Consider the following 17,758-nt stretch of genomic DNA (forward strand, 5'->3'; position numbering starts at 1 on the left):
TAGCAATTCCCACGTTGCTTCTTGTCACTAGATTTGTCATGAGGGTTGGTTGGCAGCCTGCCCGTTTCTATCCGCGTCTGCCACCTGAACTCCCAGCCAACGTTAAGGTGAAGCCGCTTTAATCACCAGCCATCACGTCATAAGAAAAAAACCGTCCGGTATTCCAGCCTCCCACTGAGAATTGTCTGATCACCGGGAAGCTCTGTTAACCCACACAGCCACGCCGCTCACCTACCAAAGATCATCAGACAAGTGGACTTTGTCTACGGCTAGAAGGCATTATACGCACAGGAGGTCCAGTAAGAGAACAAAAGTTAAAGAACTCTCCAGATCACAATGCTGACGCTGCACGTCCTTTGCTAAAAAGCAGTAACTTGTAGTCTATTACAGCGAAAATTGTTGGTGGATTTCAGAGCTGGCTTACTTATTTAAATTCATACCCAGGCTTTTGACTGTTGTTTTGAAACCTTAAGTTGATTATCACGCTGCACGAAGAAACAATTATAGCAGGTTTGAATAACCAGCAAATGCACTTCCTCCGTCACTGGAGAAAGAAGGAGCTGGGCTTTGTCTAACATAATTCCCATCAACACAGTCTGTTTCTTAGAGCAATTAAGCGTTAGCCTGTACTGCACCTGTGCAAATGAGACCGTCGTGTTTGTCACAGTCTCTGTCATCGCATTCACAGAAATCGCCCGAAATGTACCATTCCTGTGGTGAACAGATGCACTTTCCGCAGTGGCAGGAACCTGAAATCACAAAAATTATTACTGGCAGCCAAAGAGCACCGGCATTTTCAGGCTAGGAAATACCAAACCCAGACACACACATGCACACACGTGCGCGTATGCTCAAAATTGCTGCCTAAAAAGCTATTGCACAAAAGAAAATAATCAAGAAAAAACCTTTTTGAATAAAAGGATTCTTTCGTGGTGAGCTAGAGGATGTGGGACTTTACTACTAATGCTTTCATTCTGCTATTTCACTTAATCAGGACTCACATTTTGAAGCTTTCCTTTGGTTTCAGAGACCTACAATCAGGGCTACTCTTCCCAGTAACTGTTCTTTTTTTTTTGACTAGAAAAGCTCAAATTGTCCCTGACCCACTGTTACTGAAGGCAGTAAAATCGTACCCAGGAAGAAAATGGCCCTCCTCATCTAAAGCCTTTTGGGATGAGTCCCCAAAAGACCAGAGGTGCCCAAGACTACCATTTAGACCCCCCATATCCTCATCAACACAAATTAAGCTGCTCCGCCTCCCAGGAAATTACTAAATATGTGCTCTAGGTCAGAAAGGGTTTGTGCACATAACAGGGGTTCATCAGTTTGCTTATTCTTGCAGAGTACCCCAATGCCTCTCATTGGGATAAGCTGCTCTCTCCTCCTCCTCCTCAGGGATGTCAGGTCACACTCCCACAGGCAAAGGAGGGACTTTATGGTGACATTCGGGTGATGCTGTAACCCACCGAGCACCAGAAACCTCCCTTTAAGGGAAGACTCAGAGACACCCCTACCTTCAGGAGAAGGCTCATGGCTCTGAATCCTGGGGAGAGACAGTTGCCCCCAGGCAATCACGCATCAGGAAGCCTGTAGCCCTTGAGAAGGGTGTGAGAGAGGCTTTTCTGCAACCAAAGATGCCACTTGGAGGTGGCACTTCCTCCTGGCTGACTCCAACACCAGCTGAAGAGAGCTGGCTTTTGCAGAGCCCACCCTCAGCTGCCTGGCCCTACATGGAGTTCAGACACTGAAACGCCAAGGTGGAGCACTTTGTAACTTCTAAGGAGAAATCCTTTTGTGGACCTAGCCCTAAGAACCGGTTACAGCAGGAATCAATACAAAAAGCTCAAAACCCGAATAAGTGATAACAAAGGATACACACTTAATTTTCAATGATGGGAGGCAGACTTACAAAAAAAGAAAAAAAATGTCACCAAAGAAGCTGTTGACCTTTAACAGAACATGCTTATAAATGAGTTAGGTGCTGTTGCTCTTGCAATATTTCCAGAATGATCCCAGTATAGAGTCACCTATGCGTTTAATGCAATATTAAAGAAAAATATATAGAAGGAAGTTTGGTTATGTCAGAATAAAACCTAAGCAGAATTCATGGGTTACTTAACAGGGCCTGGGACAAAGTGTATAAATGATGCTTTTCCATCTTTCCATTCTTTTCAGTGATGTCTGAATAAAATCCGTAGTAAAAATCCAAATACATATTTAAAAAAAAAAAAAAGTGGATCTTTCAATATCAACTAATTTTCCCTAGTTTTTCCCATAAATACTGAAGTGTCTCTGATCACTGAAACCTAACTCTCTAAAACTTCAGCACAGCCTCAGCAGAGTATCTAATTTTTTAATTAAAAATGTAAGTAATTTAGTGTTTACTGTAAGTTGAAAAAAATTAACTCATTGCCTAATTTTAGAGAAATGCTGTTTTAAATTGTAACATATGGAACACGTAAATATATACAGGAAGAGCTGGTGAGTGGAACAGTTGGGGATGGGAGTATTTGGTTAAGCACCTACTTTTTCCGTGAGTTATGAGTATTGCTTACCGAGCCATGGGCACAGAAAATACTGAGATTCCCTACAAGGATAAAAAATGCCATTGTATAAAGAGGCAGTGGAGGAGAGCATACATATTGCACGGTTGCTGTATAAGACAGAAACTAAGACATACTTGAGGGTAATTTAAACCGAATGTCTCTGTTTATACAAAGTACAAGGTACTGACAGCTGAAAATAATGGTGAATAGTATGAGACTTTCAGTGAAATTAAAGCAGCTAATAAGAGCACGACGTTGTAAGAAACCTGAAGTGATTCTGCATAAGCAAGCGTTGATGCTGCTACTGGGGGATGCCCACGATGTTTAAAACTATTTTGCAGAAGATACAGCAAATTCAAATTCAACACCGAGTCAACCAAGGAAGATCAGGCTCCATAATGTAAAACGTGTTAGGGAGAATGAACGTATCAAGTCTTTTCCCTGAACAGAGCATGCTGCTCTGGGAGGCTCCTCAGTTTAATTAAAATGAGTCTAATGAGTTGCAGGGTGTTCCCTGGGATCCCGGCCAGATCCTCTCGGATGGGCTTTGGCTCATTACCTGGCCCGCGTCCTGCACCATTACAGTAGCCATCTGCAGCCCTACGTTTACTGCCAGGGAGGCAGCAGCGTGGTGGGTGTTGCTGTTTTCCTTGGGAAGAGCTTTTGCTACAGGTGGTGCAGTCAGCGAGCCAAGATTTTGAAAAGAGCCTGGGAATGTGGATGTCCAACTTTGCTTACATTAACAGAGAGCAATTTTCTGAAAGTGTTCATCAGTTATCTGCTGAAAACCAGGACTCCTTAGAGTCTATTAAATCCTGCGTACAGAAACTCAAGCTCCCTCAGTCCATTATAGCTCTTGCATATCTTGGCTGGGTTTCCAGCAAAGACAGAACCACCACCATTAGTGCACAGGTTCGAAATTCCCTTTTATTCGACCAGTAATGATTACTTATTGCTCAAAGCAATGAAACAGAAAAAACAATTTGTCATTTCGGCCTCTGGATCATGCTGGTCACACTTCCTATGAACAGATTTTGAAGTATGGGTACCCAGTAAGACATGATTTCCAGGTACGTATTTGAGCATCCGGAATAGATTTGCCTTAAAAAAAAAAAAAAAAGCTAAGCATAGAAACCAAATTTACAAGTAACGAGACTGTTTTTGCCTGTGATCCTCATCCTGCTCAGGGAAAAGGCAAGAGATAGTAGCCTCCTTGGATGTTCACTGGCCACACACCTCTGGGAGTTATGTTATGTAGGTATTTCTCTGCTGGGACAAGCAGTCACATATGACCAGATGTTACCACAGCAAAGCTGCTATAGTACCTAACTTGACACAGCTGTATTATATTGACTGTCCTCAGGGCAACTTTCCATCACGTTGGAACCTTACTTGCGCTTGGAGGCCGAAGAAAGTTAAAAAAAATAATAAAAAATCCCACCAGCGTTGCTTCATATGGATTTAGGGTCAGGTTTGTAATTCCCACAGAAAATAAATGCTATTCAACAGTGCACCGCTACCTTAGAAAATGTGGGCTTTTGGAGCCTCCATCCATGCACTCAGGTTTCAAAGCAGGACCCACCTGCAGCTGGTTACAACCCAGAGCCACTTTCAGACTGCTCCAACCTACTGCAGCCACCAGATCCCAAACCAGCCCCTGGGCAACGTAGCCAACAGCCAAAAAATCATAGCCAAAAAATCCTCGATGACTCTGCAAATTCCTGCTAGATTATCTGTTTCCGACGCCTCAAAGTAAATTGTAGCCTTCATGTACATGCTCAAATCTAACTCTTCTCAGAGAAAGACCTACAGGCTGGAATAGATAGCCCTCAGCCATCCTTACAAAATGATAGCAGATAATACAAATGTTTAAAAATTCAACATCATTTGTCATGTTTATATTTATTTAGAATCTCATATAGTGCGTTTTATTGATTTTAAGCATATTCGCTCACCTTCACCATTTATAGAAAAAAATCAGAGGGAGACCAAGACTAAGAGAAGAAAAGTTAACTTCTGCAGTAAAACAGAGCAACTCCATTTCTCCAGTAACTCAGCATCCTCTTACGCAGACATTAATTTAAAGATAGCCAAGTCTTCTGGAAACAGTAGAGAAACAGTGCAACTTTCTCATTTTCTATGACATTGCTAAAATTGGGGGGTGGGGGGAACAAGATAAAATGGTGCAGTGGAGGAGAATCCTAACAAGTGATAGTACAGATGGAAGAAGGCCAGGCTGGAAACCTCATTTGAATTTACTTTGCACTGAAATAAAAGTTATCAAAAGGACAACTGGAAATCTGCCTGACGCAGAAGGCTACTAACTGTTTTTTCCAGCTAGCAGGTTTCTTACCTGTCTATGCAAGGTTTATATTGAACACGTGAAATGTCACCTCCAGTTTGGAGTGAGCGCATTCTGGCCTCAGGCCAGACCCATCACCCATTTTTTTGCCTATTCTCCTTCAGACATATTATCTACAAAAATAGACAGTTTGCGCTATGGGGGAGCTAAAAAGTCCTCTTTCCAGTAAATGCAATTTCTTAGCCTGAAAGACTGCAAGGTAAGAACCTCAGAGAACGATTTCGGATAATTATCAAGATTTTCTAAATTTTTCTCCTCCCCGTGGCAATTTTTTATAGCCGGACTGAAGCTGATGCAACGACCTGAATAAAAATCAGTAAATGAAAGAGTTTGCGGGATTCTGCTGTGGGGGCTGCAGACATCTACCTTTCCTTTGCTGCTGTGTTGGGGAGGGGGGGTGATTAAGTATACCAAATGTTGCTGTTAAACACTCTCCTCCACTTACGGCTGCCTGAGATATTACATTTGCCTTCTCCCGCACCGTAGTGTTACTGCAGGCAGTGCCCCTGTCCCTCAAACTGGATGGAGCACGAACAGTTAGTTTATAATGTACAGCTGTTCAACGCAGAGCATCTGATAAACACATACAGGAAATTATATGCTATTAACAAATTGCATAGGAGAGCAACACTGCTAAACACGTACGGCTGTGGTGGGTGTTTGTCAAAATGGATGTAAGTGCATTCGGGAGCCAAATATAACATCCTTTTAATAATAGGTGCCTTTGTAAGAAAGGGTTACTGAACAACAACCCACTGCCACGCACACTAGTCTTCCAGAACATGATCGTTTTCCTCTGGTGGAGCACGGACACGGGGTAGCTCAGATGCCAGTTCTTACCCTTCCCTGAACATAATATGCCATCCGCCGACTCGCAAAGACTTCTGCTCTCCTCCTCTGTCATGTTGCACTTCCTTGAATGCTGGCACAACTTTCCAAACCACCCATCCTGGCAAATGCATCGGCCGCATGAGCAGACACCATGGCCTGTAACGACACCAAGGCTGGTTATGAGCAAAGCAAGCAGAAAGCGGTGACTGCGGTCACAACTGAGGTCATCTTCTGACCTCTGCGGTGTGAAGTGCCTGGCATGGGGTAGATGGACAGATGGACAGCACAGCTTCCCAGCAGGGTGGTCTTCTTCAATTCTCTCATTCCTGTGCTAAACAGGATGCCCCGGTGACGTGCAAAAAAGCATAGGCGTGTCTCCCCTCATCCAAAAAGCTCAGCATCAGCTCAAATTTATTGGGTTGTGCAATTGCTACAGATTAACTCATATAGTACAGAATGAAGATAATTACCCCAGGGTCTCATGCAATTGCCAAAATTGGTTGTACATAAACACAACTGGCAACCTGCAAAGAGTTCCTCTCATCACCCCGACAACATCCTTTTTCTCTGCTGCACCTCTTCTCCAGACATAGCTATCCCAGCTCAGCAGTTTAAAAGGTTTGGCATTTTCATTTCTGACACTGCAGTGAAATACTCAGGGAGGAGCAGGAAGGAGGAAGAGACCAGAGCGTTCTCCAGCACACGCTTGCATGACCTCAAGGCAGGACTTCGAAGACGAATGGGCAGGCTACCATGGTGGGCTCTCTCCACAGCAACACTTAGATTTCAATTCCCAGATCAAGACAAGAAGCCTGAATGAGAGGGACGATGGAGAGGCAGAAGAAGAATACAGTAGTAAGGACATAGCTATCGAAAGATGATTAATAATAAGGGGGAAAACCAGGGGGAAATGAAGGGACAGAAAGAAAAGAGGAACGAGAAAAAACATAAAATAGAGGGCAAGTGGAGAGGAATACACTCTGAAAGGTTAGGGAAAGAAGGACAGGTAATGACAAGTGAGGGAAAGGTCAAAGAAACCCTAGAACATGTGTCGGAGAGAGAGCCTAGAAGCTATGATCAATGTATAAAAAAAAGGAAAAATAAAGAAGATTAAATAGAATCTTTGAGAATTATTTGTACAAAGATTAATAAAAAAGGAAAAGATGTTGAATAGTAAACTGAGGGGAAAATCTGAGGGCAAAATCTGAGGTGACAACAAATGCAGACAAGAATACAGAAATGGAAAACAGAAAAAAAAGAAGTAAGAAATGTCTCCCAGCCACAATTTCACATTTCAACCTTGAATAATATTTCTGCAGCAGAGAAGATCATTCCTTAGCTAATCAGTTTACTGGGCTTGAAAGAAGGAAATTATACATACCAGTGAATTTTTTCCTATCCTACCTGCTATGTAGGGCACGGGAGTGGAAACGAAGGGACTGAGATAATTTGGGAGCACGGGCTGAGGAGAAGGGAACAAGCAGTAGGAGTATCTGGCAAAGCATTGAGCTGTAGGATGCAGAGAAGCAAACCAGCAATTTTGCTTTTCTAATTTATGGACTTCTCATGAGGCAACAGTGCAACTTGACATCATACACCCGTAGGCAGCACTGGTAGAAGCCCAAAGGAGAGACAAACCTTGTAGTTTGCTGTAAGTGGAATTCCTTAATGTTTTACTGATGGCCAAATACTTTTCTAATTTAAATTAGAAAATGCTGGAAGCTGCAAAGTCTGTCATTTACAGCGACCTGAATGTTCAGAACAATTTTTGTGCTCCGGACTCCGAAAAATAAATCTCTTTTTTAATCTTATTACCTATACGATTTTAAATGTTCAGTAGCAATGACGCAGTCTTATGATGACAGTAATAATACTTCTGCAAGTGACGTTCAGCAATTACAAATTTATATATATGCATTCAACATTTATCAAATATTACAAATTGATAACTAACAACAATAGAATCTTGATGCTACTTTAGCTTCTGCATTAGATTGGGATCAAGAACAACTGTACTACAAACCAAAATACAAGAGGTAGAAAACAAGAATATATACTTCCCCGTATGCTCCTTCCAGGTAGATGGCATGCAATTGCCTAGACCAATTTACTATGGGCAAGCTTCTGTCAGAGTATTTTTATCTGCTTTATTTATTTTTTCTTAGTAACATATAGATTAGATATGAGAATAGCTCAACACCTGAAGAGCAAAATATACAACTGGATGTTCGGTGTTGGAAAATTATTTGTGGAGTTACAAATACTTGTGCTTATTTTAGCAATGAATAGTAAGAATTCCATGCTGATTTCACTGAGAAAATGATTTTGTATCATTTTTCTCGTATAGTCATTATGATGTATCAAATACAGAGACTGATCATGTCTGTAAAGCCTTTACACAAGTCAAATAAGAAGGTAATGAATAATCTATTAATTTACAGCAAACAGAGTTTGCAGTTTACCACATGAAATTTTGACATGCATTTTTCTGAGATGACCAGGTCATTCCTCTCCTCCTTTATGCCATATAAATCCTCACAACGTAAAGGATTCTTTTTTCTCAAGGAATCCGTTTTACCAAAATAATATTTACTCCTAGTTGACACCAGCTTGGGCTGCTGCAGCTCTTTGGATGCCCCATCCATCAGGGTGGTGAGGATGCAAGTGCTTCACCCAATGCTCGTTAAGTCCTGTCTATCTCCTGTGGGTGCTGGCATGTGAATAACTGCTTTACACAGTTTAGTTGTGTATATCCTCCTTGCAGAGACTCTTTGCTTTTGCCTGAAGATGTCCAAACGAGCTGATCGAAAGGAAGAACCAAAACATTGCTTTGGCTCTTTGAGTTGAATGTAATATTCAAATTACATTCCAAGTGTCCCGGTTTCATTCCAATGAATACCAGGCTCTCAAAATAATGAGCAAGAGCAGCAACAAAAAGGTGCTGCTCTTGTTCATAGGTCCTATTAGATATGAATATAATTCCCTTCATAAGGGAGCATGAAATTCAAGAATAATGCAATCATAGAGCAAAGGGGAAAAGAAAAATCCCTCATTGAAGACTTACAGCCCAACTGAATTGGCTAACATGATAAAATACTGATTTAACTATTCAGATTAAGCAGATTTACTGGAAAGTGTTGGTCTATCATCAATTCAGATTCAACACAAAACACTTAAAATCACAAACAAATTGCATATTGCAATGGCTCTGAGACCATAGATCTTGGTTCATAAAAATCTGTGTTAACGGACATTTAAATATTTAACAGAATGTTTTAAACATTAATCTCCAATCAAGAAGAAAGACTGTGATGGAGGAGAGGCAAAGGAGAGAAAAAGATAATGTTAAAGGTAGTGTCACTTTGTTTAGAATTATCAATAAATCACATAACCACAAGATTTAAATGTGAAATATGAATGCAGCAACAAAGAAAGCGGAGACAGGTTAGTAGTAGACGTTCATTATTAACACAAATCAAACAAAATCACACCAAACCCCAGGACAAATTATTTCTTACCGTGCCTGGAAACAAAACTATGTTGTTGTGGGGAACTTCATTTTAGGGCTACTCATGCAGCTGTTGTCAGAGTTCCCAAAAAAACCTGCAGGATAATTTTCTAATACAAAAGGCACCACGACATGGGACTGTCAGCATGATGAAAAAGGAGCAGTAATCATTGCAGAGGAAGCTGGTTCTTACTTATAGACTAACTGATTATAACCAGATAATGTTCACAAAGGGCAAACTGAGGTCAGTCCCAAACAAAATTTGGCACTTCAGGAGAACAAGTTTCTCAAACTAATATAATATAATAAATATATAAGAAAGTCAATATTTAGCAGAAATGGAGGAAACAAATCTTCAGCCATAAAAATATGAATTTGACTGTCCTGTATGAGGAATTTAACTGACAGTCCAACAACACTATTCCACAGTAAGAGAGAATTCCACCTAGGTCTAACGGTGGAGAGATGCAACAAGTTAGGAACGACTAGGCTGTACAGCCAAAGAAGGAAAGATGAAATAGACAGCAACCAATATAAATGAGAAATTTTGTTGTAAATAAAACAGATATATTGGGGGAACGGCGGGGGACAAAAATCTGTAACTGGATGAAAAACAGGAAGTTTTAAAAGTGTACTGGGAATATGAAAAATCTCAGCATAATGCAGGATCCCTGATTTAGAACAGTACAGTAAATGAAACAAATATTTCTCTCTGTATTTAAATAGAAACAGGATTTTCTATTTTTTATTACAGGACTATGATGAAGAACTTTCTATTATATTATTAACATAAGAGAATATTAAACAACATCGATCTGGGAGAAATATTTCTAAGTGAGCCGGCTTCATTAACCTGCCCAAATATGCTAAAACAGTTGGTAAAACCATTACTAGATCACTGATTTTGATTTTTATTGAATACCGGAAGAACTGGAACAGTTATGCCACATGCATTTAGACAACCCTAATATAAATGTGAAGTGAAATACTGGTTGTCTATTATATTATAGGTTGCTTATTATTGTCCAAGTCTAAAAAGGCGGACTGTGGCTCCGGTTTGAGGAACGCAACAGGCAGACAGCTCAGTAAAAACTTGAAGTGAAACATTGCCGTGAAAGGGGTTTATGCCATCCTCATATGCATGTAACAGGAGAGAAGCAAGTAGGAACAGAAATGAGTAGGAACATCAAGAGCATTCATGAGATGGACATTAAAGCTCTGCAACTCACTGTGATATCCATGTTTGAAGAGATTTTGAAAAAATTGGAAGAGCCCCAAAAAGTTCCAAAGAAAGAATTCAAATGGCAGAGAAAATGGCCTCTTGAAAGAGCTTCAAAGATCTATATCTGCTTAGCCTATTGGGGGTGGGGGAAATAAATTCTAAGTGTTTCAGCAGGATCTGAACTACCTTCTTTGAAGGTACTAGAATGGGAATTCTCAAAAAAACAGAGAAAGACAAAGCACGAACCAGAGAGAAAAGCTCATACTGGCAAACTCATTCCAGAAACGAAGCAGAATTTCAAACAAGGGTGATGACTATTGGAACAAACTTTCTAGTGATTTTGTCATGGCTGTGTGTGTCTTAGAGTCTTTAGAGTGTAGCTGGATGCCCTTCTCAGAGACAGGATTTAGTTGCACACAGTACACAGACCTGAACATAGGGGAAGCCTGGGTATAGTGTAATGGCTATTTATAGCCTAGGATACAAGGTTCAACATATAAGACCCTCTTGGCCTTTGCAAATTAACGTCTATTAATCAATTAAAAATCATTTTCCAAACCTAAATCACATTCTAAGCTATCCGAAACGCTAAGCAAACTAAATTCTCTGTGCACCTATGTAAAGTCTCAACTTTTCATACTCCTGCACAAATGTCTGGGTGACGAGGACAGAAACCTGTAGTGCACTTCAAAGAAAAATTAGGAAAGTAAAATTAACTAAGTAAACCCAAATTAATTTAATACAGAATACACCATGCACATTAACACCTGTACTGGCTACATCAGTTACTCTTGTATCTAATTCAATACCTACTGATCTTTTTGAATTTATGTTGCTGCCCCTGGATGTGCCTCAGAGCTAGGATGAAGTAGGTAACTGCAAGCACACAGGCATTGAACGATTAACTCTCTACTTACCATTTTCAAAATAAAACCCTAAATCCCACTAGCTTTATGCCAAGTAGACTCCGAGTTCTCCACTAACTAATACAATAATTTTCACTTTTTTTGGCACCAGTTTTACCCAGTAAGCATATGGGGGTTTTGCCCCAGGAGAATCTACTGCATTTTTTAATAACAAATACCATAATCAAAATTTTCTATTAAATTGTATAAAACTGTCTAGTGAATTCTGTAACAATTATATGTGTTTCAGATTCCTTGGCCAAATGAACATGGTCCCTGATCTAAACACTTTTCAATAGAAAACATGAAAAACCTACTGGGTAGGAAATAAACTCTTATTTTAACATAATGAGAATCACAGAGATTTTACAGGTTCAATTCAGGTGCCTAGTGCCATTTGACATACCCTAAGATATCAAGGACATCTTTATGATGGCAGCAGCTGTGCAGGCGTCCCTGTGTCCTTGTGAAGCCAAGCTGGGGTCAGGCAAGGGTAGCCTTGGGCATCAGAAATCATACAAGGTGCCTGACTTTTGGCAAGTGTAGGCTTTGAAATTATGTCCCATGTAGTCTGAGAAGCCATGGTAGAGTCAGGAAGTGAATCCATATTTCTGAAATTTCAGACCAATCAGTGCCAAAAGCTGTCTTCGCCTGGGAGATAGGCTGGTATTATTTTTCTCTCCTAATTTGTATTTTAGGTATATTAGAGAGTTCCACGAATGTCCTAGATATTTCTGTTTCTGTGAAGCAACATTACTGCAAGAAATGAGGAAATTGTCTGACAGCAACTGCACCATAGTATTAATACTTAGCTTTGCTTAATGAAGCATATGATTAATCATAACTCTCATTTTTATGGTTATGGTCTTATGGGTCCTCATAAGAACATGCTATCTGAAAATATCACATTTCTGCTTCACTGAACAGATGACAAAAATAAATGTCATTCATGATTTCTGTAGTCTAGACCTCGAATTTTCACAGAAAATAATTCACAGTTTCTGTTATATATCTTTATCATATAATAATGCATAGTTATATTAAAAAAAAAAAAAAGAAGGAAAGGCAGCACGTCCTCTGAGTCAAATTACTTAGCCTGGCTGGATAGAAATTAAAATTTTATATTCAAAGGAGCACGGCAATTAGGGGCAAGTTATACCAGCCTTTTGAGAGAGAGCAGTTCCACTATACATCCTGGTGGTGACTATGCGATCCTAGAATCCTTCACTAATTTTAAGAATGTGATGTGGAAGCTTCTGCCTCTGTTGTAAAAGTTTAAAACACCAGAAAGCTGGGAACTGCGGCTTTAAGTATATGTGTGCCTTATAAACCACAGCTTTTCCCTTGTTCTCTGACAAGACATAGAGACTTATATTGGAAATCTTAAGACTGGTGTGAAGGATGCATGAATGGAAATGTGTAGGTAAGCACTAGAAGAAACAAATTGGACTTCTCAAAGTATTCTGTTGTCACCAAAGAATTTTCTTACTGGGATGACCAGAGGCTTTGTTGTTTCTTAGTGTTGAGGACAGTGCAAACATACATGACTACATATTAAAAGGTTTTATCAACACTAATTATCTAATTCGTGACCCACTATATAAAGCACAGTCTGAATACTGACATAAAACAAAATGTGAGCATCCCTAGAAATATGTGAGGGCCTTGCTATGAGTTACTTGTTATGAGTTTCAACCTTCACCAGGGCTACTGAAAAACTTGTGGGGAGATTCAGCCACTTTTTTACTATTTTTGTTTGGTGTGTTTCTATTGTAGAGTTTTTAAGTACCGTAATCCTGCACCAACCAGTAGCATGCAGAGGATCCAAAAGGGCTTCTGCTTTATTTCTTCAATAGTTGCTACTTTGCTGCGACAGGAATTCACAGCTAGGCCTATAATTGTCCAGAGAACAAATGAAAATTATTGGAGTTAAGAACATTATCACATCGATTTCAAATTGATCTTTATTGTTGTCTTGAATTCTTGTTGCCTGCCTGCCCTCAGTTCTGAAAGAGAACAGAACGTAATGGACAACAGTCAAACCAGTGAGATGGAGCAGGCAATGGTGACATCAACTGAAAAGCATGACTGGCCACAGTAAGGGAATAAACAACACTTGAGAGCTCAGGACACATCTGCAGTTAGCCGCACAGCCATAAACTCGGACAAGAGAGAGAAGTATCTCTCACCAGGATACAAGATAAGTACATATCAGGCCTGGTGTATATCGGTTACATAGCCGTGCAAAGAAAGGACTTGGGCTGACAAACCTGCGAGTCTCATGTGTGTGGACCAAAATAACTTAACTTGCACATGAAAGACTCAAAGAACCAAGTAAAGCCAAAAAAACCCATGATGTTAACTATTGCTGTGGTTGAACACTGCAACACACCCTGGGCAAATCTTACAGCATTGAAAAAAACTGAAATGTAGTGAATGGGTCTGTAGGTAGAACATACTGATCTCAAAAAGCTGCATGATGCACCTCCTCCAGCCATAGCATATTAAGTTTGTGTGCAGAGGCACAGAGAAGGGAAGGGGAAGACAAAAGAAGGACCTAGCCAGCAGGTTGAGGGAGGTGATTCTGCTCCTCTACTCTGCTCCAGTGAGAGCCAACCTAGAGCACTGCAACCAGTTTTGCGTTCCCCAGTACAAGAAAGGCATGGACTTACTAGAGCAGGCCCAGAGAGGTGCCAGAAAAATGTTCAGAAGGCTGGAACACCTATCCTGTCAAGAAAGGCTGAGAGAGTTGGGGTTGTTCAGCCTGGAGAAAAGAAGGCTCCGGGGAGGCCTTTCAATGCTTAAAGGGGGCTTATGAGAGAATGATTTTAAAGAGGGTAGGTTTAGATTGGACATTAGAGAGAAATTGTTTACTATGAGGGTGTTGAGATACTGGAACAGGTTTCCCGGAGAAATTATGGGGGCCCTGTTACTGGAAGTGTTCAAGGTCCAGTTGGATGGGGCTTTGAGCAACCTGATCTGGTGAAAGATGTCCCTGCGTATAGCAGGGGGGTTGGACTAGATGATCTTTAAAGGTCCCTTCCAACCCAAACCATTCTATGATTCTATGAATCCATTTCTAATAGTAGAGTGCCATGGAATCTATGCCGTGTCCTCCTGCAACCTCTATCTTTGTGGAGACATAATGTCTCTATTCCTGGTACTGCAATGATGGACAGCTGAATTTTTAAGTCAATGACTCACTACAATCATGCAGAAACATGGTAATAGGGTCTTATTCAGTTGTACCCTAATTTATCATATCTTTCACCTCATGTCTTTCCACCATAGCATGGACAGCTGGTCTGGAAAGCAAGCTATTAATCAATCTCTGCTCGTCAGAGGAGGCCAGTAACAATTCTTATTCAAATCATTTAGGTTGTCATTCACATTTCTTATTTCAGCCTGCATTTAATCTGAAAACACTGGTATTCCTTCCTTGTGCTTTACAGGCACTCCGTGCTCACTGGCAGACCCTGCACATTCACAGAGTCCAGCTTGCTATTCTCTGATGCCAGAGTTACTAGCAAGGGCTTATGTCCTGACAGCGATAGCCTAGGTAGCAACAGTGGTAGAAAAATAGTAATGAAAAGAGAAGAAGGAAAGAGGAAGGAATAAGCAGTTCAGGTGTCAAGAGGTTCAGGCTGAGATGGAAGCATGAACAAACCCAAAAGGAAGAGAGAAGTGTGTGCGACTAGCCCAAAATTAATGACAGAAGTTCTGTGAATTGGTAAGTTGCAAAAGAAGCAAGAAAATAAGGTTAAAATTGGTAGAATCTCATAAAAAGGGAGATACGAGAAATACTGTATATCAAAGGAAACACTGAAAACGTTATCAGGATAGAAAGCGATAGACAAGCAAAACATGTGACAATTACTAAAGAGTAGGGCTGAAGCTATCAGCAACATCAGAGGCTACTGAGGATCTGAAAAGGATAGCAATGACAGAAATCCCTACATTTGGTCAGAAGCTGCATGAAGAGACATTTCAATGAAAATGTTGGTGGAAGCCACAGCGAAAGATGAAATCACAGAAAATGTATAAGGGGTAAATGGCTTATATTATGAGTTGGAAGGTGAGGGATGGTAAGTGGAATTCACTTGCTAAATGGTGAGTGAACAGAAAACCGCAATTGATAGGGACTCTTGGAAGACAAACATTCCTGTACTTGGTACTTCCACATGAATAGGTGCTGCCTTAAGTTACTAGGGTGGGGGGTGACCTCTTGAGGCAGGTGTATCAGAAGCAGAGATGAACACTGGATGGTCAAAGAAAATAAAGCTTCAGGATCTGCCAGCAGTAAAAAAAAGGGGGGGGAGTGGCGGGAAAGGAGGGAAAGAGATGGAGGGAGAGGGGAAATGAGAGAAGCCACTCCAGAGCTCCAGCAGCCAAGAGAAGAAAAGTGTATGGAAGAGAACTGAGCGATTAGTAAGACATCTATGTTTTTGTTAATTTGAATCTCAGTGCACTTCACATGGAAGAACCAAAGAAGTGCAAAGAAAGAAACACTCGTGTGGCATAAGAACAGAAAGAGAGGAAGGGGAAACCAGTTCATGGCTGTAAAATAATGAAAGAGGATGGAAACAGGCAATAATAATAATTATAATATAGGAACATGCTTCAAGGAGTAAATCACAACCAAATCCAGAATAATGTAAAAATATCTCAAATTATATTTAGGAATACAATAGACAGAACACGAAATAAAATATCAAGAATATGAAAAAATAATCTGCCAATTATTTACCACTGGAATCCCAACAGATTTACTACAGAAATCCAACAATTTTTAGAGGATGATACTAGTAGTGTCATGAGTTCTAATTGGGAAGACTAAAACTCTAGAGACCAGCTTCACCTCAACAAGTTCAAAGAGCTGTGAGTGAGCAAAGATGCTCTAGTCTCCCTTGAGGCACTTCATAGGTCAGCTCAGATCCTGGTGGATTTAATCATCAGCTTACGCTATGCTTCCTCCTCTCCCTTTACTTACAAGAAAGCCCAGGACAACAGGATTCATGACTTGGCACTTATTCTACTATTTGGGGGAAAGAATTAGGAATAAACTCAGCTCCCCGGAATAAAAAAAAAATCACAGAGTGGGCCTTCTGAAGTCCTGTCAACAGATGCTGTGCAGCACAATTTCAAATTCACTTCAACTGCATTTTTGCATATAATTTCTTTCACCTGCAGAGAAACATTAGTAACTAAGCTATTGGCTAGAATGAAGGCGGAGAAGTTGAGCTTGCTTGAGAGTACAACTGATTCATAAGCTCATGAGCTGGCTTTCCTTTCTATTTCTTGTTTCAAAGTTTGGAAAATAAGCTTAAAGTATATGGGTTTTAATTAATTAATTATTTTCTTCTATTCTCTTTGGACAAAGCTATTTAGACTAAAGGGGAAAGTTTATTCAGGTAATAGTGTGACCTAGAGTGTCTCCTGCACAGTAAAAAATTGGACACTGGCTCAAGTGTTGAGGTGATTATTCGTTTAAGTGGGAGGTGCCCTAGCCAGCAACAAAAATTAAAATTATCACTGTATCTTTCCTAATATGGAAGAATGGATTTTTTTTTGGCTATAATTTCCAAAATGTGCAACATAGTTAGCAGTATTAACATTAAAGCATTGTCATCAAATAATACAAAATATGAATTACGCAAATGGAAGAGATATTTTTAACCATGAAAGATGATGATTTTTGGTTCCAAACTACTTTATTTATAACAAACATCCCCCAGATTTTCAGTGCTTTCATCTGCTTTCATGTCCTTTAAACAAAATAAAATTTCAAATTATTGTTTATCTACACAATCATATTATTGAATTACACTGAATGTTTTAAACTATTATTATGGCTGGTCAGACATTTGAACTACAATTTTCTATGTATGCCTACCTTCTGCACGGCAGAGACCTTGAAGAAATATTTCCTGTAGTCAGAATTTTTTATGTACACAAAGATTATGAAGCAATACATTTTTTTCTTACCAAGCAATAATGAATAGAATAAAACGTGTTAGTGTTCATACCAACTACTTTGTTAATATTAAGAATCAAAAAGTAATTTTAAAAATAAAGCAAATAAAATCTAGAAAAAGAGCATTTAGGGCAAATACTACTCACCTGTTTTAAAAATATCATGTGGCATGTACGCATTTACATATCTAAAACTAACTTCAAATATTGCTTAACACCAACATACTTCCCTGAAAAATCAACAAGTGAAGTTCTCACTGTCAATGTTACAATGAACCATCTGCATGTACAATTACTATGACAATATATCTCAAGCATTTTAGATTCTTTCATAATATATTTTTACTACTTTTTTAGAAAACAGACATATCACTGTCAGTGAATATGAAATACTCAAAAGTATTGCTGGTC

General features: G+C 39.8%; 1 protein-coding gene across 1 annotated transcript in view; it reads right to left on the reverse strand.

Moving 5' to 3' along the window:
- The window catches only part of ITGBL1 (integrin subunit beta like 1), a 154,416-nt gene that overhangs the window by 1,111 nt on the left and 135,547 nt on the right, over positions 1 to 17,758 (reverse strand). Inside the window, exons 9-10 of the mRNA XM_074562067.1 lie at positions 5,749 to 5,895; positions 636 to 749 (exon numbers count right to left, since the gene is read on the reverse strand). Of these exons, the coding sequence (XP_074418168.1) occupies positions 636 to 749; positions 5,749 to 5,895 (261 nt within the window). The remainder of the gene's footprint in view (positions 1 to 635; positions 750 to 5,748; positions 5,896 to 17,758) is intronic.

The sequence above is a fragment of the Larus michahellis genome, chromosome 1 (assembly GCF_964199755.1).
Source record: "Larus michahellis chromosome 1, bLarMic1.1, whole genome shotgun sequence".
In the NCBI taxonomy this organism is placed as follows: Eukaryota; Metazoa; Chordata; class Aves; order Charadriiformes; family Laridae; genus Larus; species Larus michahellis.